This window comes from Bactrocera tryoni, chromosome 5 (genome assembly GCF_016617805.1).
Source record: "Bactrocera tryoni isolate S06 chromosome 5, CSIRO_BtryS06_freeze2, whole genome shotgun sequence".
In the NCBI taxonomy this organism is placed as follows: domain Eukaryota; kingdom Metazoa; phylum Arthropoda; class Insecta; order Diptera; family Tephritidae; genus Bactrocera; species Bactrocera tryoni.
This window is the reverse complement of record NC_052503.1, coordinates 5,177,344-5,199,336: the sequence shown is the minus strand read 5'-3', so window position 1 is coordinate 5,199,336 and position 21,993 is coordinate 5,177,344. Positions and strand designations below refer to the sequence as shown.

The 21,993-nt window shown below is 33.4% G+C and overlaps 2 protein-coding genes across 2 annotated transcripts in view; both read left to right on the top strand.

Moving 5' to 3' along the window:
* Positions 1-1,783: 1,783 nt before the first annotated feature.
* The window catches only part of LOC120776631 (heparan sulfate 2-O-sulfotransferase pipe-like), a 31,198-nt gene continuing 10,988 nt past the window's right edge, over positions 1,784-21,993 (top strand). Inside the window, exons 1-3 of the mRNA XM_040107447.1 lie at positions 1,784-2,295; positions 7,751-7,917; positions 8,345-8,403. Coding sequence (XP_039963381.1) covers positions 2,207-2,295; positions 7,751-7,917; positions 8,345-8,403 — 315 coding nt within the window. The 5' untranslated portion in view covers positions 1,784-2,206. The remainder of the gene's footprint in view (positions 2,296-7,750; positions 7,918-8,344; positions 8,404-21,993) is intronic.
* On the top strand, positions 15,105-17,312 carry LOC120776875 (heparan sulfate 2-O-sulfotransferase pipe-like). Its single transcript, XM_040107933.1, has 4 exons — positions 15,105-15,119; positions 15,192-16,048; positions 16,855-17,009; positions 17,074-17,312. Exons 1-4 carry the CDS (start codon positions 15,105-15,107, stop codon positions 17,310-17,312), a joined length of 1,266 nt encoding a protein of 421 aa, XP_039963867.1.

The following is a 21,993-nucleotide window of genomic DNA, read 5'->3' as shown; positions in this document are numbered from 1 at the left end:
GACCCATTTTAAACTATGCGTAAGAAATATATTTAGAATATCATGATTCAAATCGGCTAGGTATCATTTTCCTCATTTTGATGCTAACAAGAATACAGTAAAATATAAGATTTGAACTTTCTGTTTAGAAATTTTTACTTGATTTGGTTTGGTGAACGAAAATACTATGCTCATTAATTTACAATAACTAATTGAGCAACCGTTCAGCTTGTGATAGATAATTTAACTAAAAGTGCCGTTCCAATTAAAATTGGTTTTGTCTATGAAAGTAATGGTAACAGCAAACGATGACCGGAACCTTTATGGATAATATGTTTTATCCTGTTGTTGATATCTCTTCAGAGGCGAAAACGGCAAACAAGTTTCATAGATGTATAAAAACACTTTCTAAAGACAGTCGGTTGGACTCGTACATTTGTAAATAAGGGCGCCCACGCATCAAGTGACATAACCGAAATTAGTTAGGCATTTCTGCGTATGGAGTGAACTGCTGGCGTAACATTAATAAGCGTTGATGTGATTAGCAATTTTTTCTCAAGCGTGCTGAAACCGTTCCACTATCGCACATACATATGTACATTTGCCACAAATGAAGGAAATAAAAAGCAGCTTCTGTGTGTGTTTTGATAGGGTTCGTGAATATATTCAGAGCTGCTGCGATGCTCTTTGAAACGCGTACGAAGCCACCATGTGCATCTCGATGTTATGCACTTCTGTACTACATTTTACAAACTCATGTATGTACATATGTTGATCAAACATTTACACCTGTGCATGCAATGCTGCAACTATGGTTAATATTTACGTGCATATATGTACATGTACATACATATTTATTATTAGAAATATATTCATGCTCTACAAAACGGTAACCATTTTCTTATTGTATGCTAACAACTGTACATGTTTGGTTAGGCATATTAATATACGTATCTATATTTAGATGTATGTATGTGCATATACCTGAGTGCAAACAAACCAAACTACACTACCGTCTTTAGCTAACTGTTAAGCAAGTTGTAGCGAATTCTCCTTACTACCTTGCCCCAATAGTAAAGGTGAGCAAAATGAAGGAGATACTAGCGACATGCTGCGACTATGCTCATAGCACCCATATATGCATATGTATGTAATATACATATCTACATTTACTCATATGCCCCATAGTGGGCTGATCAAGTGCAAATGTATCCCAACTTTTCTACGCGGCCAGAGAGCCCCGACGCTACGCTTGGGCTTTTCAGTTTACTTCTAAGCCTCAGCTTCTAACTTAACTGTTACGGACGGAAAAAATGCACTACGTTCATAGTAAGATCCAACATACTTAAGTCTGTTCATATTTGTCTACACCTTTACGCACTTGCTTACATACACACAAACGTATATTGACTCTTTTGAGTGGAGCAGCAGCTGTGCAAAGAAATATGGTATGAAAGAAGCAAAATGAAAGCTATACAACAACACAAACTGTAATAGGAGCATGATGCCGCACTAACGATCGCAGCTGAAAAAGTAGAAATGCGGCAAAGACATGAAGCGTTGCGAGCGAGCGAGCGCACATAACTTCACCGAGTGGAAACGCTGAGTTGCTGCGACTTGACGCGAAGCGACGGTTCTGTCTGCCTATGGTTATGTCTTGGGCTGTTGCTGTTGCTGCCACTGCCGCCGCTGCTCATTGCTGTTGCTGACAATAATTAGCTAGCAAGTTGGCCAAAAAGCGGTCAGAGACCGACAGAAAATTTCAGTTTAACCGCGATTGCCAATCGCTTAAGACGTTTTTTAAAATCATCGACGGCGTCTCGTTGCTTACATTCATTCTGTCTTTGAAAGTTTTACTGTGTTGGAAGTCGGTCTTGAATATTTCTGCTTTTCTGCATTGGCTTCAAGTTCACATATCAAGACATTTCGAAGAAAAAAATTGATTCGAGTCAATAGCCAAGTTTAAAGCATTGAATGCACATGTTACAAAGTCGCAATTGCAATAATTCTTAATTGATTTAATAACGCGCGTGCATACATACATATGTGCATAGATGTGTGTGTAACAAATTAAATATATTTGCGTATTAAAGTGCTTAGAAACAACTAACTATTGCAAAAGGTTGAAGTGATTTTTTAGAATACACATTTAACAACATTTCCGTGTGTACAATTTACAAACATACATATATAGCATTTTTACCACTGCCAAGATCGTGTCGACGAAATGAGTTTGGGCGGGGAAAAATCGTTCAAAATGCGGATGCGCGACATGGAAAACGCTTTCAAATACCGCCGAATACCATACCCAAAACGGTGAGTTTACACTTTAAACGCTTTAAAGCGGCCGAATCGGCCAGTCTAGGCAAACTCCGCACTACTGAAACTAGTGTTACAGGAAATATGATAAATATCTATTACACATAATATATAGTATGCACTATGTACTTATAATGGAATTGAGTGTGCTCTCCTGTTGAATATTTTGAAAGTCTTGTAAATATTTTCGAAAAAAAAAAATCCGCTTCCTGGTGGTCAGTTGCACAACTAAACAATTGACCAATTTTTCGCGCTCTCACCCATTTACAAAAAGCAAAATGAAAAAAATATAACTATAAAAACTAGATAAAACCTACTAAACTCGAATTGAAGTCATCAAATTGAAATGACTCCAAGCGAGAGCAAAAGAAGCCATAAAGCAATACCGAAACGGTACGTTTGTACTCCTAACATAATGACATTACAGAAATGGTAAAAGGCCGAAGAAAAACTAAGAAAACAAAAAAAAGAACAGAAACAAAAACAAAAACATTGAAAGCATTAGAAAGCACCAAAACAGAGGAGTAAAAATCATTGAAACTAAGCAAGTGGCAGTGGACTACAGCAGGAGCTGTTGTTCCAAATTGATATCACCTAGTTTCCAATTAAATGCAAACCGGTATCAATTGTTTTAGACGCACACTTAATCTATGTACGTGCATGGCTGTGTACGTGTTGCCAACAGCGCCATTTACGGCCAAATAAAGTTGAAGTTGGCTGTTGCAAATAATAACTGGTTGGCTATGTAGTGCAAATATGCGTGTGCTTGAAGGCGACTACAGCACACTTGGGCTGTGGAAAAGTGAATTGCATTTTATAAATCTACGAACACGCCTAACTATCTATGCGCACAAACATACATATATACATACATACGTACATAAATATTGGCTTATAGATTTTCGAGCAACTTAAACTAAACTCCTGATGGGTGAAATCTCTGCTTTGATACTCTCCATTTTCATTTTATGCACACCAACTGGGAAAAGTGTTAGGCCAGCATTTTTCTTTGCTATAATACGACTATAATATATAATTTGTCTTTAAATAATTGACGCAAATTTAGTTAATGCGACTGGTGCGCAGGTAAATTTCAGTATTTTTGAATTTGACGCGCAAACAGCTACATACATACATACATACAAATGTATTCAATTTTGCACATTGCAGGTGTATCATTCACTTAATTGTGACAATTTTACATACATACATATGTACGCCGCCGTCCCATTTGAAGCACAAACGCGGCAAATTTGAATTTGGGGTTTTACGCAATTCTTAAACATTTCTGCTTACTTGTAGGGACAGACTGTATAGCTACTCAACATTCTAAGCCAAAAAATCAGTATGAAAACATTTTAGATGCATTTGCTAGCACATTGCAATGGAACGCACCAACTCTGCTTAATTATTCTAAATGGTGTGAGAAATGGTTCTAAAGCAATAAATTTGACAGCGACAATATTCTCATAAAAACCCGTCTATCCTTTTATGAACATTTGTAAAGTCTATAGAATTCGGCATAATATTACAGAGGTCGTTTATCTTCTCGCTAGCTGTCATGTTTTGGACTTATTTTTGATAAAGAATTGGAAAAATAATAATTTTTTCTCAAAAAACTGCCTCAACATTTCATTGAATGCGTCACTCCTGGTAAGACGTTGTCGACTTTTTATATTAAATTTTAGCTTCAGAACCTTGCTGAGTTGAAGATCTCACCAAATGGCAGAAGGCAGCAATTTAAAAATAGTGTATTTTTTGACCATGTTCTTTAAGGCTATGGCGGTATAGGTCGAAATTGAAAAGATCGATTTTTTTTAACAGCGAAGATATACGAAAAATTAAGACGATCTGATCACTTCGTTTTAGCTAAAATGCCTCAAATAATGCAAGCACTGACCTCAGCGTTGAATATAAGCTTCATATCTTGCTTTGTTTAATATTTACCATCCTTGAAAAGATGATGTAGGTATATCGTTCGCAAAAGCAAAAAGTGCTTATAAAACGGTATCCAGTCTTCTGGGCTGTGAAGCCACAATGTTCAAAATTTCTTCGCTCGAAACGTCAATATCTCTATGGATATTGAGAAGAGCTAGTCCGTACAATCTGTCTTCGCTAGTCGCATTCCGTAAGTAAGTTAACAGCTAGCGAAGTGTCGAACACGACCTTTCACTCGGAGCAGCAGTTACCGTTAGAGTTACAGCGATCTGCAGATATCGATGCACAGTTGGGTGGAACTTTTTGTCAAAAATATTTAGGGTTTCAATGAATGTTTTTGGGTCTTTCCCATTTAGTAACCTCGTGCAGCAACTGAAATTCAAAATGTTTTAATTCTGTAATAAAATTTATTAATTTAAGAAAGTTTCTGACGGAATTTAATCACCCTTTCCAACCCCCCTTGGCGTACTCCACTGCCGAACCTCGTAAATTTGATGAACTCCTCAAACAGTTTTACGGAACCTTTGATGCTAAATAATATGTTTGCATACAGGAAAAGCAGCAGCAGCACCAGAAAAGCATTGAAACTACTTATTTTAGTAAAAAAAACTTTCAATAATACTCACTCAATTATGAAGTATATATCCTAGAAGGGGCACTTTTATAATATTAAAATTATACCTATGGACTTTATGATACTTTAGAATTTAAAATTCCATGCTAAACTTATTTATTTTGGCTACTTTGAAACACATTTTACTATCCATTATAAGTAAATAAATTTGTTGAAATAATTTATTTATTTTTTGACAAATGACAAAATCAAAACTGCTTACATTTAATCTGTCGAATGTCTTTTAGAACTTCTTTAATAATAGTCATCAAATATGGTATATACTTAGTACTTGCTAGCATAATATTCTATGCTCTATACATGTATTGTTTTATTAGTGAATCTTTGTCGATTACAAAGAGGGCATGTTTGTCTCTTTTCTTAAATCTGGACCAGTAATAATGACGGTGGGACATGAAACACTATTTTCGGTTGATACTTTACCAAATATTATAAATATTAACCTATTATAATTAACGAGGCCCTATGAGGAACTACGGGAAAATATATATAATGAACGATTATGTAGGCTAAAAGTGTCTTATGTGTGTAAAGACGAGTATAATGTTTACTCTCTTTCTTAAAAGCGTAAAAATAAAAAAAGGGGCTTCTGCCTATCCGTAATGTAAATCTTGTCGCCGCTTTCTAAGTTCGCTTTCAACTGCAACTTGACGGCCAATAATGAATTTTGTAACATTTCACTTCATTGTTTTCATTACATTTCTAATGCTCTTTTGCGTAATTTTAATGATTTTCAGATAAAATCCGGCACAGACGTAAAATGTTCAGACTTTGCAAATAATTTACTTACATAAAAAAAGAAAAAAATATGAATCTTGATACTTATACCCGCGTTTGCAAAATGCTAATGGCTTTGCTCATATAATATATGTGTATGCATATAAACATACTTAGGTATATACATATGTATATACATATGTACAAAGCATGCCGTTAAAGATTGCTTGTTGTGCACTACCGTCAAATTGATTAGCATTATGTGCTCTCGTCACGGCTTTTTGCGAATTTTCTCCTGCGTATTGCCGCCTGTTTTCATTTATTTATTATATTTTTTTTCAACTTGAATCTTGCTAATTTATACCACTTAAAAGAGCATTGTAAACTTTCACAAGTTTTGGGTGTCATCTATTTAGAAAAAAAAGTTCGAAATTTCACTTACGTTTTTGACACCCACACCTCACAGCCTAATAAGTGTATTTTAGTTAAATATAGATATAGGTCAAAATTAGTCTCATTTCACTTAAGCACTTATTTGGCAGATAATGGCAATATTTGAATTTTGTTGAAAATGAATAGCTTAATTTAGTGATGTAACGACAAGCTTTGTTTAATGATTTTTATTTGATGTTAATAGTATGTAAATTAAGTGCATATTCACTTAATTCAGTTTTGTTGATTTTCAACTTTTTTGTTGAGCTCGCTATGTTTGAGCCTATTAATTTCGATGCTAGAAGGAATGTCACCTTATCAAAATGGTATATACCCTTTCTGTTGCTGATTGCCAGATTACGCCGCTAAGAAAATATACATTTTTAATTAGCTTGAAAATATTTAATATAAGTAGTATACTCGTATGTTTAACACTTAGTGAGACTTCTTTTCTAGTAAGAGTTTATAGTACAGTAGCATAGCATCATCATTCTTAAATAAATCTTCCTATATGACAACAAGTATTTATAATCCGAAGAAAATTAAAATTAATAAGATGAAGTATTGTATAATCGGGTTGGTTCACATATTGGCAAGTTCATTTAAGCGTCCCGCATTCGTTCGAAGTTCGGGCGTTCATTGAACTCTCAGACAGACCCTTTTTTTCGCCGGTTTAAATTTCATTTAAATTTCATACAATTATTATGCAGCAAACCGGTATTCCAATCGACCCTTACCTTCATTATTCAAATTAGTTTTGACGATTCATCGTTGGTTGGCTGCTTAGTCGACCCATGGCTTGGTCACTTAAATAATTTATTGAACAACTATTCGTGAAGAGGCATAGGTGCTTGAACTCTTATTCGGCTGATCTGCAATGTGTAGAAGACAAACAAACAGCATACATATGTACATGCAAACATATGGATATTATTGACTTATCTTTGTTTTTGCGTGCTTTCATTCTGCTAACCGCCATATCACCTGCCTGCGGGTGCGTACGCTTGAGTTCAAAGACCTATTTGAATATCTTGAGATGCTTATTAATAATTTTCAAAGAAAAAATATGCTTGCTAACAAAACCGACTACTGTTCTTTTTTTGCTTAGTTCATTAGCAGCACCAGAGTGAATTATTATACATATTTACGCCATTTTACATTTACAACAAGACTGTAGAAATATCTCTAAGCAAATTTGTGATCTCTGTAGCAAAAAAATCGCTTAAGCATTAGTTCCGCAATGTGCAAGTTTTTTTTTAAATTTAATTTATTTAAAGAGAAATGGTTATATGCACATAGATTATATAATAATTATAATTAAATATTCAAAATTATTCTTTCATGTGATTCTCAAAAATAGTGCATTCAAATGTTGCCAGTGCTCAGGTTTAACGTTATTACATTTTTTAGTGAAGAAAAATATCCTGTTTCAAGGAGATTTCATTGGTTAACATGTTGCTGTTTCCTTGTTGTTGTCACTTGTTAAGGATGACTTTTTGTTATAAAATTATTTGAATATTTGCATAAGTACTAAATTTTGGGTTGAATAAACATGAAATCGTTAGCTATTGAAACGTCTATTTACCTTTCTGGGGTTAGGATGAGCTAACATACCACTTTATTCAACAATTTAAATTTCTTTATAAAACTATATTTTCATAACTTTTTTTTATGTATTTTAATTCTTATTTATAATATAAATAACATATTTGCGATGTTTATTTCTTGCAGATCCGTTGAACTCATCGCTATTTTGGCAATATCCTGCACATTTTTCCTTTTCATGCATACAAATAAACTAAACAGCCGCCTCAAAGAGATGGAAATCAAACTGCAACCATCGGAGTTCTCAGCGCTCGGCTTAACTGGCAATCAAATAAGTCCAAGGGAGTCATCAAGTGAGTAATAAAAAATAGAATTATAACTAACAAACGCTTTTGTATTTTTATTTTTACAAATATTTTAACCTATGAGACAGCAAAAATAATACTATTCCCACGCCTTTCAAAATTTTTTAGTAATTCTAAAACTTTCGAATGTTCATACAAGAGGTAAATTTTGCATAAGCCAAAGATACAAAGGGTTTGAGATGAAAACACATATATGTTAATTTGTGTGGAATACTGCTAGAATGTACCTTTTGTACCTTTTAAGAGTACAAGTTAACTTATACTCCTTTCGCTGCCAAATCAATAAAAAATAATTCAATGTTACGTATACGCCCCATACAAAGAGTGTGCGAAGTATTAAGAAACATAATATATTTCTAGTTATGTATGTTGCGCATAATGGTAACTCAATCAATATTTATTTCTCCGATTTCAGGACGTGATAATATCAACACACTTCATGGCACCTATCAATATCTCAAGAGCACCGGCCAGGTATGTTTAGCGTTAAAAGAAAGAGAAAAATATATTGCTTAATCATCGAAGCCATTACATAAATTCGCCGTTATTCATTTCATGGTGTCATGGTACTGGACATATATTGTTTTGATCCAACTGTATGCATATACATATTTATAATAGATCTTATGTCGTTCATACCATACAACATCGGTTACTTTGAAGTGCTTGCACGCCTCGCGTTAGTGGTACGGGACATTACTTCGTCTTGAAATGCATATCTTCATGTTTTCATATGCATTGTTCGGTGTGTGTGCGAAGTGTATCGTATATCTTCGCCTGAGATTATGTCAAGAAAAATGTGAGGCTTAAAAGAAGTGAAGATTCAAAAAAGTATCAAAAAACATTTTTTTGCAATTATTTACATTATATGTTATTTTTATAGAAAAGATCACAACAGCAGAGTGTCAATTTATTAAAACATTTTTAATAATAATTGAGTGTCACAACAAGTTTTAAAAAAATATTTAAGTTTAATATATTTTGAAATTGATTCCGTGAAATTTGTGTGTACAAATAATCTGGCGAAAGATATCTGCCTTCTGACATTAATAAAAAATGCATATCCATCGTTCGCATGTTCTGTTTTTGCATTGAATTTTTAAGGGGCCTTCTAAAAGAGCACACACATACTCAAACACACATACTCGTTGAAACACTTTTACACATTTTCACACATACCAAAGCAGATCAACGCCCAATTTACACATTAAACACATATACATACATAAATACATCACATATTTTACACACATGTACACATATACATACATATTTGAAACCGATTCAAGTCACATCTCAATGCACGAAAATTCGCCTTTTTAGCTCTAAACCATCTACTCCTTTGGCCTTTAGCATACCATATAACCACTGTTCTCTCTATTCTCTACTCTACTTGGACTATGCTTTTGCATGTCTCTGGCCACTCACTAACCTTTCAACTTTGTGTCAGGGTCTTTGAATTATTTGAAAAATTTAAAGGAAAATTACAAATTGCGGATAATTCAGGTAGGCGGTTTAAACTGTATTTAGTATTTGAAAAAGTTCAAGGCGAAAATAATTTCAATCGAAGCTGAAAAGTATTTGCACACAATTTTTACACAATTATATCTATAGACTTGTGCGAATCAGTGCGACATAGTGTATTGCAGAAATTTGTTTTTATATGTGAGTCTAATTGAAATTTTTTAAAAGAGAATTGGCAGTTTCTTGTATGAAAATGTGGAATAACTTTCTATACAATACAAGAAAAAAGCGTTATTTAGTTTTAAGATCCGCTTTAATTTTGTCATTCCAAAATATTTAACGGTATCGTTAAACCGGATTGCTATTTTTAATTATTTTTTTTCAAATTTTGTCTGGAAAACAAATATTTTCTTATTGGAATTGTTTGCAATGTATTTAACATTTTCATATTCAAAATGATAAATGTGAAATTTTTTGCACGGACGGTATAATAAGTCTTTTTACTTATCGTTATAGAACAGTTATATGAACATAAATATGAAGATAGAAGTACTTTTTGATTCTTTGCTATAAATTATCAATTAATTTCCATTAAGGCAAAGGATTTAAGACAAAACTGACAATGGTTCAATTGCTGCAATTTGAAAATGTCGTGGCCAATTTTTCAAGTCTCGGTGACTGATTAATATATTTTATTAATCTTACCGACTTTATGATATATTCACAAAGGTATGTACGTGTTGATGTACATATATATCTTAAGCTAAAAAAAGGGGAACAAATGTTATACATTTGTGCTTTCTGCTTTTTAAAAGAATAATCTTTATTAAATGTTCACTTTGACGACTTAAATCATTTTCTTTACAATATTTTGAAGGCGTAATAAGGCAATATTATGTTGCACTAAATACATACATGCGTCTTCATAAATATTTAAATTTTCACCAATTATTTATTTTTTTGTATATATTCCTAATCATTGTCCAAATACTAAATAATTTTTCCTCAAGCGTAATAACTTTTGCCATCAGTGTGGAAGACACCATTCGAAGTAGTACATTACCCTGACCTTGCCACGGCGTGTAGAATACCTGAATTTTCAAGATCGTCCAATAAAGTGGTTTGACATATGTATGTAAGCTCCGAGTAGGCTTTATTAAGATACACACACATACACTTAGTGTAGTGTACTTGCTCACCACAACGGTGGTTCTATGGCATCTTGAATATCGCATGTCTTTGTCTCCAAAAGTGGCTTCTTACTTTGGCTCAGCTGACTGCAACTTGCTGCTCTCGCCAACTTTTCCGGTTGAATGAGAAACTGTTTGTATTATTTTTAGTTTGCGCTTGCCAACATTTCCATACATACTCTTGCATATACGTATGTATAGTACATATTTTTGTGTGTAGGCGCTGAGTATTGCATTGCAAATAAAAAACCAACAACTTATCGATGTCAATGATATTTTGTTATTTAAATCGGCCCAGTTTGAAAAAATATGTTGTAATTCGAGCAAGCATCCTAGCTTAGCTGATGACAATTGAAATCAATAATGTGTATTTAATTAGTAATTATTTTTTTATTGGCTCATATTCATGTACATATGCATACATATGCACATATGTATATGTATTGTAAATATGAGTGATTTTCGAATGTTTAATATAATATTTTATTGGTAGAGTGATATATGTACATACATACATATGTACTTACGTATATACGGACATAGGTATAATCGTATAATTGTTAGTTTCGTGTATGAATTCTTGTGAACAATTAATGGTTAAATGCTACGGGTTTAGCTAAGGTTTTCAGATAGATTCATTATTAAATATATCGAAGTTAGAGAACAATGTTTTGTCTCTCGAAACGGCTGTGTAAAAGAAGTTTTGTTCTGAGCGAAGAGTGGGCCACTTTATCTCTTTTATCGAATTCTACTGATTTCAGAAATTTTTGCTTGTGTAAATTTTTTTCTTTTAAAGAACAAAATTTTATTTGGTGCTTTATTTGTAATCCGTTTGTGAGTTATTTTGTGGCATGGAGATATGTGTATTAGAACGGCTCGATTTACAGGGAGCCAAAAAATAAAAAAAAATCGTATGTGGGAAGTATACTATGGATCATTCCAAACAACTTTACCTAAGAGACGGGCTTCAAGCTATCGATTTTAAGGCAAAGATTTTAAGGATTATAAAAATTTGTTCGTCAGCTTTTGAGATATCTCAATTTTATTTTATACGTACATAGGTGCATTTTAATGTTTTATGGATGGAATCGGCATATCTCCCATGCAATCGATTATTCAGATTTTTTAAACTTTACCTTACAAATCGCTGGCACGGAACCCATTTTAGATCCATAGTCTCTTAGGCAAGTTGTTCAGAAGGATCCGTAGCACACTTCCCGGATGCGCGTTGTTTAGTAGTAATAATTTTTAGTAATCTAAATACTGGTATTATTTTAAACAACGCTTTAAGCTATTTTTTAGTTTAATAATTCATTCAATATATCTTCCGTGTACATTTATGTACCTTATAGTTATATATATATACCTGCACGTTCGTATAAATATTTCCTATTTATATTTGATTTTTCGATATTTCTTAAATTCAAATAAGTGGTAAGTATCAGTTATTAATTAAGGTATTTTACTGTCAAAGCAAATACTTGTCATGAAGTCTAAACAAAATTCGTATGAGTCCAGTAATAAGCCCTTTATCAGCAAAGTTATTCGTCTTTACGGTTATCGGACAAATTTTAAATGTTTTCGCAATCATCACGTTAACAATTTCGGGGTTGGCCTGATCGTTCTCATAACTTGGTATAAACTTAAATTAACAAAAGCTGTACCAATCAATATGTACATACATATGTAAATACATAAAAGTTAAATATATGATAATCTAAGCATTGCTCTTCGCTTGTTTCCACTTCGATCCATTGACAGTTGCCGTATTTGACACCTGAAAGTGTCAACCAGACATCAAAAGCTCAAATAGAGATCGTTCTATTTAATCGTGTTCCCAAAGTAGGTAGCCAAACGTTGATGGCTCTTTTAAATTTACTCTCAAAACGCCATGAATTCGAGGCACGTCGTGATAAGCCTTCTCCAATGGAGACCATAATGCTGACAAAGACATTTGAAAATAATTTAGCAGATGAGATTATGGAGAAAGGGGAAGGAACAACATATACAAAACATGTGGCATTCATTGATTTCGGGAAACTAGATTTACCTTGGCCCATTTATATAAATCTGGTGCGTCATCCGGTCGAACGTTTAATTAGTTGGTTTTATTATGTGCGTGCTCCTTGGTATATTGCGGAACGTGTGCGGAATTTCCCCGGGCAATATAAAGTTCCCACCATCAAATGGTTGAAAAAATCTTTTGAAACTTGCGTACTACAACACCATGAGGAGTGTAGATTTACGCAAGGCGAAGAGCATAGTCTGGGTGATCATCGTCGACAAATGCTGTTTTTCTGTGGTCAAAATAGAGAGTTGTGCATGTGAGTAAAACTTTTGTAGGTACATTTTGTTGCGTCAAGTGATACTTATAGATGGGAAAAACTGATTGTCGTGGAAAAGGAATTTACACATTATTTGTCGATTCATTCACTATTTGGGCGGTTTCATATTTGTTTGTCTATATAGGTTCCATATGACAATTTTTTTTATGTAAAATGAGGTTTTCTTTCATATCATGAGTACTCTCTGCTTCATTCTATAATTTCAAAGTCAAATTAAATGTATAAAGATTAAAATGACATTATTGGATTTTAGTTTTTCAGTAGCTAACCGAAGAATTTTTTTTAATTTAATTTTTGCGAATAGGTGGGGGAAATAAACTTGAGAAAAAGCATTATTATGTTTTTATTTTTATATTTTTTTATACTTAGGCCATTCAATTCTTACCAGGCAATGCAGCGGGCTAAAAAAAATGTTGAAAATTATTATTCAGTGGTTGGTACTTGGGAAGAGACTAATATTACGCTGACAGTGCTGGAGCATTACATACCGAGGTTCTTTTCAGAAGCAACGGAGACATATTACCGTAATACATTTTTCTTATTTTACATTTATGCGTACCGTTTTTTGTTTTCATACTACATGTACAAATTTCAATGCCGCTTAAACGCAGGGCCTCAAGGAAATCGAAATAAGCTGATATGAAAATATCGTACAACTTTTAAGAATTTTCTAATTCCTTCGGCCAAGTTAAACGAATTTTCGACAATTTTTTGTGACTACTAGTTGAGACAGTATAATTACTTCTGAGGCATTTGGCCTTCGGGAAGTCTCTTATTGTATGTAATTTTTTTATACTCTTTTCCAACGCTAATAAGTTACATGTGCTTCCTCTAATGAAAGTGATATATATTTTAAAACTGTCTTATTGATTTACTTTTTATTTCGAAATGAGCTTTCATATCAGACATACCAAAAAATATTTAAAAAATTTTAGACCACGTACTGCCATAAGCTTAGATGTTTCCGTAAGATTTTAGCACTTCGGTGCTACTCTGATCCACTCTGTATGATTTTCATACGGTTCAGTTTGTTTTTTAATGAGAAAGCAAATTTAAGCAATTTGTATACACATATTTATTCAATATGTTTATTTTACTTATCATGTCATTTAAAATTTCAGAGGCTAAAAATCGTCTACATCAAGTTAATAGGAATACAATTAAGCCCAGTGTTTCACAGGAAGTGCGCGAAATATTGCACAAGAATTTAACGAATGAAATTGAATTTTACAATTTCTGTAAACAACGTCTTTATAAACAATATATTGCTATAAAGTCGTTACGTCAAGATATTTGAATTCGCTTTGAAAGGTTATTACTATCATAAGAAGCTTGAGTTCAGAGCTATTTTCTTGCAAGGCTGTCATATCGAAAGGAAGAGTATTTGTTTTATTTATTTGACATAATTTGTAATTTTTTACTATCCTCTTTCCACTTTTTTAATTTGCTAATACTTAATCTTCTCAATTAAATGAATGAATGTTCCCAACGAAACTAAATAAAATTTCAATTAACTATATTAGATCAGCGGGTTTCCTGCTACGAAATCATGCTACTGTCGAAGCGGTATACATACTCGTATACTATATATTTACTCTACTTATAACTTTTATTTTCCAATTCTCTTTCTGAGTTATGATGGCTGACCCTCATAATATATGCATACTAAATGAGTTATTATATGTTAAATAAAATTGTCCTATTTCTATAATCAAAATAATAGTAAATTCGTAAACTATTTGACATGTGATAATCGCTATAGTTTCGAAAAAATAAAATAATTGTCAAGAAGAACTTATATTTACTCATTTCTGTAACATAAGATTTTCTTTCGTAATAAAGAATTGTCCTTTTTGGAATATGAATCATGGGTTTTAATGCTCTGTTGGAAAAAATAGTGGTACCTACTGTTGAAGAGGCTTTTGAGTCTTAAAAAGTATTAGGTAGTTACATTCGAAAACTTCTGGATTAGTTTTACGTATATGATGTGCTGTCACATTTGATCTAAACGTTTTTGTTATCGGTTATGTTCATCTCTTATGCATTTGTGCTACTAATCTCCTTACAAGTCGTTGATTTTCACGTAGTGGACACCCTGTTTTCAAAAGCTTTCTATCATTATACCTCAGCTGCTTTACGTCTTTATCTTTGTCCATAATCGTTTGTAAGCCTATTAATGGTTGAGGTTCAAGTAGGTGTCATTACGATAAAAAATAAGAAAATTCTTGCTGAATGTTATTGCCACAACTCAATCCCCTAACAGCGCAATCCGCGAAATGTACGCAGGCGACATCATGATAATAATAATATTCACAATAGGAATAATGATAATATTGATGTGGGACACGAACGACACCATGCTGCGCACCATGGCGATAAGGTACACAAGGAAGGCCATCATCACTCAAAATTACGTAAAGTGCGACCACATGAACAACATACTAGTAAATTTGAGGATTCCCATAATCACGATAATGCTGATTCCGAAGACACTCATGAGTCGGTAAACGCAATAGGCGACGACGATAGTGACGATGATGAGGAAACTGCGGATAACGGCATAAACACTAACGACTTGAATAATACCAAGAATGCGGACGTAGATTTGATACTTTTCAATCGAGTCGCTAAAGTGGGTAGTCAGTCGTTAATGCAACTGATGACTCGCTTGGGCAAACTTAATGGTTTCACCACATCGCGCGATTCGGGTAAACGCTTCGAGACTGTTCTAATTGGACCACATCGCCAGCGTGAATTGATGATGGAGGTATTGGCCATGCCGAAACCGCATGCTTACAGTCAACATTTAGCTTATATAAATTTCACCCGCTTCCACTTACCAAAACCGATCTATATTAACTTGGTTCGACATCCCATCGAACGTATTATAAGTTGGCATTATTATATACGTGCCGAGTGGTATTACAAAGACATGAAGGATAAGTTGGGAGATAAAGCTCCGCCTAGACCTTCAGACGAATTTATGAATATGGATTTGGATACTTGCGTGAAAACAAACAATTTATACTGTCAGTTCAATCAGGATGAGATAATAAATCCATCCGGTGACCATCGTCGGCAAACGCTATTCTTTTGCGGACAAAATAGAAAACTCTGCATGTAAGTAGTACACACAAAAGGCTTTGTTTGCAAAAAAGATTTTGCACGTTCACAATCTTAGTGCAATCAAACGCGCATATGTACATTAGGGTGGGTCGATTGTAGTAAACTTTTGTTTCTAGAGAACACAATTCTCCCCGGCTTAAGAATAATTTCCCTGTCAGAGATGAAAATGAAGAAACCTGTTTTGAGAATAACTCTTCCTATAATCCCGAATTTGAACAATTAAAACGAAAACCATGGTATTTTTAAATATTGTGATTTATTAACGATGTTATGTTATATAATATGTTGTTTTTTCAATTAAAAATTGGCGTACTAATATTTTGTCTGTTCATCAATTAACGTGAATACTTTATAAATTCGTCTGATTTGGAGTTATATCATGAAATTTGATTCCAGACATTACTAACGGATTTATAAATATATCTATATAACCAACGATCTTTGAGCAATTTTCACTTATTATTTATGATAATACTTTCCCAGTTTATAGTTGGGTTAATTTAGTCTTTGTAACTTTGAATTTCTTTCCATTTTCTTTGTGCAGTTTCCTTCGTCAATTGTTGTTGAAAGCAAATGCCTTGAAAGCCAAAGATGTGATTAATTTTTGCGGTGGTAGTGATTATGTGGTTAGGAAACTTCGCATTGTAAGCTTTTGAGGCTTAGTAAAATTTATTATATTTGTTTTTTGCCTCCCGCCCTAATGTACATACAAGCATGTTTATTTGCAGTTATGTTATGTGTTTAAGTGTAAGAGGGAAACATTAATTCAAATCGACTATTGTTCTTCTACACGATTAAAGGCCCTTCAACTCTGTTGCGGCAATGCAGAAAGCGAAGCGTACGGTAGAACAAGACTATGCAGTGGTTGGAACGTGGGAGGATACAAACATCACCCTATCCGTATTAGAGCATTATATACCGAAATTTTTCAAACATGCGAAAGTTGTTTACTATAGTAAGAGGAATTTTTATAATTGTTTACTTATTCAATCTTCAATACAAATGTCTCAATATTTCAGTGGGTAAAGAGCAATTGTCGAAAGTTAATAGGAATCCGGTGAAACGGTCAGTGAGTCAGGAAACGCGTGAGATCCTTAGTAAGAACTTAACCAATGAAATTGAGTTTTATGAGTTTTGCAAACAGCGTCTATATTTGCAATATAGTGCGATCAGTAATTTCGGCAGAATAGACAATGACGACTATGTGCTATTACCGCAGCACAGTGATGATGATGAGATATACGATGATGATTACTAATACATACATAAGTATGTAAACGAACATGTTCTTAGTATTTTTGTTTGTATGCATTATACATAAATATAAGAGATATTAAAAGCAAAATATCCACAAAGCTTTTGGCATTCTATTAATTTTTCGAACTCAACTTCGCTAATTTTTTCCACCTCCGCCTATGCATGTACTCGTGTATGAATGCTTCTGAGCCTTATAGAAAACCATAAAAGCTTTAATTAGGCAAATATTTTAAAAAAGGATAAAAATCCTAATTATTTTATCTTCTTTTTTGCCAAAAAAAACGGCGCAGTTGCATTCGCTAAAGCCAAAGGATGTGAATAACACACAATTTGCTGAGACAAACTTACTTTTGTTCAATCGTGTACCGAAAGTTGGCAGTGAACAGCTCATTGAACTTATTCGTCGGTTGAGTGAGCGCAATGGCTTCGGTGTAAGTCGTGCGCCCTTTTCCGAACCTGTCCGGCAACGTCTCGATGAGGATGAACAGGAGGAGCTGGCCAATGAGCTTCTCGGTTTTGGCGAACCCTATGCATATTCAATGCATGTGAATTATATTGATTTCACACACTTCGAACTGCCAAAACCGATATATATCAACATGATACGTGATCCGGTGGAGCGTGTTATCAGTTGGTTCTATTATAAGCGTGCACCTTGGACTGCTGTGCAAATGTATAAATTAACTAAGAAATTCCGCAAACCGCAATGGTATAAGAAGGGCTTCGAAGACTGTGTTGTGAGTGGTGATCTTGAGTGCCGCTATGAGGTAGACTCCAAATTTCAAAGTTCCGTTGTGGATCATAAGCGACAAACATTATTTTTTTGTGGACATGATCCAAGTTGCGAGTATGTTCGTTTTCCGGTAGCGCGGTTGTTATTTTTGAATCTACATAGTTAAAATAATTCCAGGCCTTTCAATTCAAACGGGGCCTTACAATTGGCTATGCAGCATGTAGAGAATGAATATGCTGTGGTTGGTTCGTGGGAGGATTTGAATGTTACGTTAGAAGTACTCGAACATTATATACCGAGATTTTTCCGAGGTGCAACGCAACTGTATTTTGGTAAATTGAATGCACAATAGCTCATTTTATTCACAGAACTTAAAAATTATTTAAGCAGTGACTAGAGACTGAGAAAAAGATTTCAAAAATATAATTTAAGGGATGCCAAGTGCTGAAATATTTATATTTGAAGAAGATCATTGTACTTGGCTGCTCTATAGGCTCTTTAAAAACAATTATTTATAATACATTAAGTTCAAATAATTATTTTAAATATTTAATGTTTCTTGTATGGACTTTCAAAGTTATAAAGAAAATTATCTTCGTTTAAGGGAGAATTATAAAATCTAAAAATATGGTCACTTTTGCAAAAAATACTATATAATGGGTTGTCAAAAAAGTCTTGCGGTATTTTTATTGAGTTTTTTTTTTTGTATTGAAATAGAAATAAATTTTTGATGACTCATGCCCAGCTCTTGACCGATGCTACGGCTGCTACTATGCCGGTCTCTTTCGACCAATTTCGCAATTTTCGACGACAGGCCTTCCGGAGCGTGGCGCATCTTCGACCACCTCTACACCAGAACGAAAACTTTGAAACCATCGTTGTGTGGTGGAAATGGAAACTGTATCGGGTCCATAAACTGCTCAAATTTTATTGGCGGCTTGAGATCCCTTTTTGCCTTTATTGTAGTAGTACTGTAAAATATGCCGTATTTTCTCTTTATTTTGCTCCATGTTTGCGACGCTATAACTCACGAACGACTTAAAAGAAACGACAATCAATCAAACACGTGTTGGCGCGTGAAATGAGCTTTCCAAAATGGTATAGCATGACCCGATGCGACGAATAAAACTAGAACTACGCGCTTTCAGCGCCACCTAGCGAAAATACCGCAAGACTTACTTGACAACCTATTATATAATTGAGATCGCTTAAAGAAACATTTGGCATCCCGGATGATCTTCACACAATTTAACTTCTATATATAAAGACTTGGATTCACAAGTATAACATTGTTTCATTACTGAATATTTTTCATAGATGTTGAAAATGGAATGATATCGACGCCAATGAATGTCAATCCTTGGAAACCGTCTATAAGTGCGCACATAAAGGAACTGATTCGAAAGAATTTCACAAGAGAATATGAGTTTTATAATTTTTGTAAACAACGGTTGTATAAGCAGTATTATGCACTGAAGAACATGAAAGCATACAATTAATAAAAAAATATTTAATTGAATTAGTGGTGATTTATTGATCATTTGTCTAAAACACTCATGGTTTGCCTGAAGTTAGGAGGTGAAAGGGTGAGATGTTTTTGGTTGGCTTGGACATTCGATGTTTTCAGTTCAGTATTTTAATAAAAACTTTCGTAAACAATGTAAATCAATAACTATATAAAATATTTCTGAATTTATTATAAATTTTTAGGTGGTAACCCACTTGTACTCATTAGTAATCATAATTAGTGATTTGCCCATGCAATATTTTCAATTGCATTCCCTCTTTTTTGTACAAAAATGCACTCCGTGTACCGCATTTCTCAATTTTTTTTAATGAATTTCGTAATAGTTTTTGTGCTTTTAATTGCTATAAAATATTCCTAAAAATATGCCAAATTTATAACTTTATATAAAAACTCCTTCACTTATATGTGTCTTCTCCACACTTATCATTGCTTATTCGGCTGAAGTTAATTGCCTTTTGGCATTACGTAACAACAACTGTTAATAATCACTGCTACATGGTATAATAGCTGTTGAATCGATAATCGCAAAAGTTACCGATTTATTGGAATTGCAAGCATATTACATGTATATGTATATGCAAAAGCGTTTTTTAACTTGGTCATTAAATTGTGATTGTTTAATAATGAATTCATTAAACGTGGAGGCAATGAAAATGAAAGTACCTCATATAAGTTTATCGTTAAGTGATATTGTGGGTCATTCGGACAGTGAGCATAAACTACTATTGCATACATATGAACCATTCTACATATATAACCGTTATCTTAAATGAAGATTAGATTTACGTAGGATCTTTTCTTTACAACAGAGGACAACAAAATACATTTCTGATACATCGTTTTGAAATGCATTTTGCGAAGTTATTTTAAGAGTCATACGCAACGGAGTACTAACCTCTAAAAAATAAATAAACTCTATTAATAATAATATACGTATTCGCAAGAATAGAGATGGTTACAGTTTAAAGTAAATTTCGTTAAAATTTAAATTTCTAAACGTTGTTTTTTCCCACTTACTTTTGTTAATAATACGACTCTGTTACTCTTCGTGTTTCATCTGTATCTTGAGTCCATATGACATTTTTCCACAACAAAGTTATATAAAACATTTTGAAAAATACTTAAATATAAAATTAAAAATATTTTACTAAGTGTAATTTGATTTTTCGAAACAAATTAAAAATATTCAGCCATATGTTTTTTGTGGAGCCAGATGTAGTAAAATACAGTAAGAATTTCCATACTAAACCAATTATTTTCTTCAATAACAAAACAAATGTTTTATTTGCATAATAAGAACACATTTTTACACCTCAAATTCTCATAAAACGTGAGTGAAAGAGTTGTTGTGTATTGCGGTTCGTATAGTATGTCATCAACTCAAATTCGGAAAAGTGGCGATTCATTAACATGTAGATTCCTTTCATTGGCACGTCTATTGCAATAATTTTGAAAATTTCACAGAAAAAATGTTTGATAAAAAAATTTACGTTTCTTAATAAAACAAGCTCAATGCATTAACCCCAAGGATGCTCAATAATACCGAAAAAGCGGAAATCGATATTTTGTTCTTTAATCGCTTGGAAAAAGTGGGCAGCCAGTCGATGAGCACACTGTTGCGGGTGTTATCAAGGGTTAATCATTTTGTATATAACATCAGAGTGCGCACCGTTGGCAATATGCTTGATACAATTGAAGAGCAAAGAGAACTAGCCGATGAAATTTTCGATTACGGCGTGCCCAGTGCGTATACAATGCATAGGAATTTTATAAATTTCACTCAGCTTGATATGCCGAAACCGATTTACATAAATTTGGTTCGACATCCAATTGAAAAGGTCAAGAGTGCTTATTACTATATGAGACATCCCTTTATCTATAACAATGGATTGTTGAGAAATCCCAAAAAAAAGACGCAAAGTTTCGCATATTTCGATACTTCATTCAACGATTGTGTACGAGACGGCAAAATACCCGATTGCATATTTGATCCGCATATTGAGTTTAACGGTGATTGGCGCCGGTTTTCGATGCATTTCTGTGGAAATAATCCTGTTTGCAAGTACGTATTTTTCTGTAGAGTATATGGCTGCATAGATATAGATTCTTGAGTTATGTTAAAATTTATTTTTTGGTAATTACTTTATACCTTATCTGATGCATGTATTTAGGTATCTTTGTGTTAATATAATAGTAATTATACAACTAAGTATGAGTGTAAGTATAAAAGTATGTATTATAATAGGATTAGTGATATCGTAAAATCCGAAATTTCAATAAAAATATGGCTTGAAGTATTAGTAAAAGATTAAAAGAACGTTGATATAGTTGCGGTTTTAGAAGATCAAAATCCAGTGGAGCTAAATTTCGAATGATTTTTCATAAGTATAATATTACTTGCATAGGTATAAATGGGTATAA

Bases quoted from the DNA above. Each gene is read 5' to 3' on its own strand.
- LOC120776875 (XM_040107933.1), top strand. The intron at 16,049-16,854 runs GTAAGTAGTACA...ACACGATTAAAG, and splicing joins CAAAATAGAAAACTCTGCAT to GCCCTTCAACTCTGTTGCGG. The intron at 17,010-17,073 runs GTAAGAGGAATT...TCAATATTTCAG, and splicing joins TGCGAAAGTTGTTTACTATA to TGGGTAAAGAGCAATTGTCG.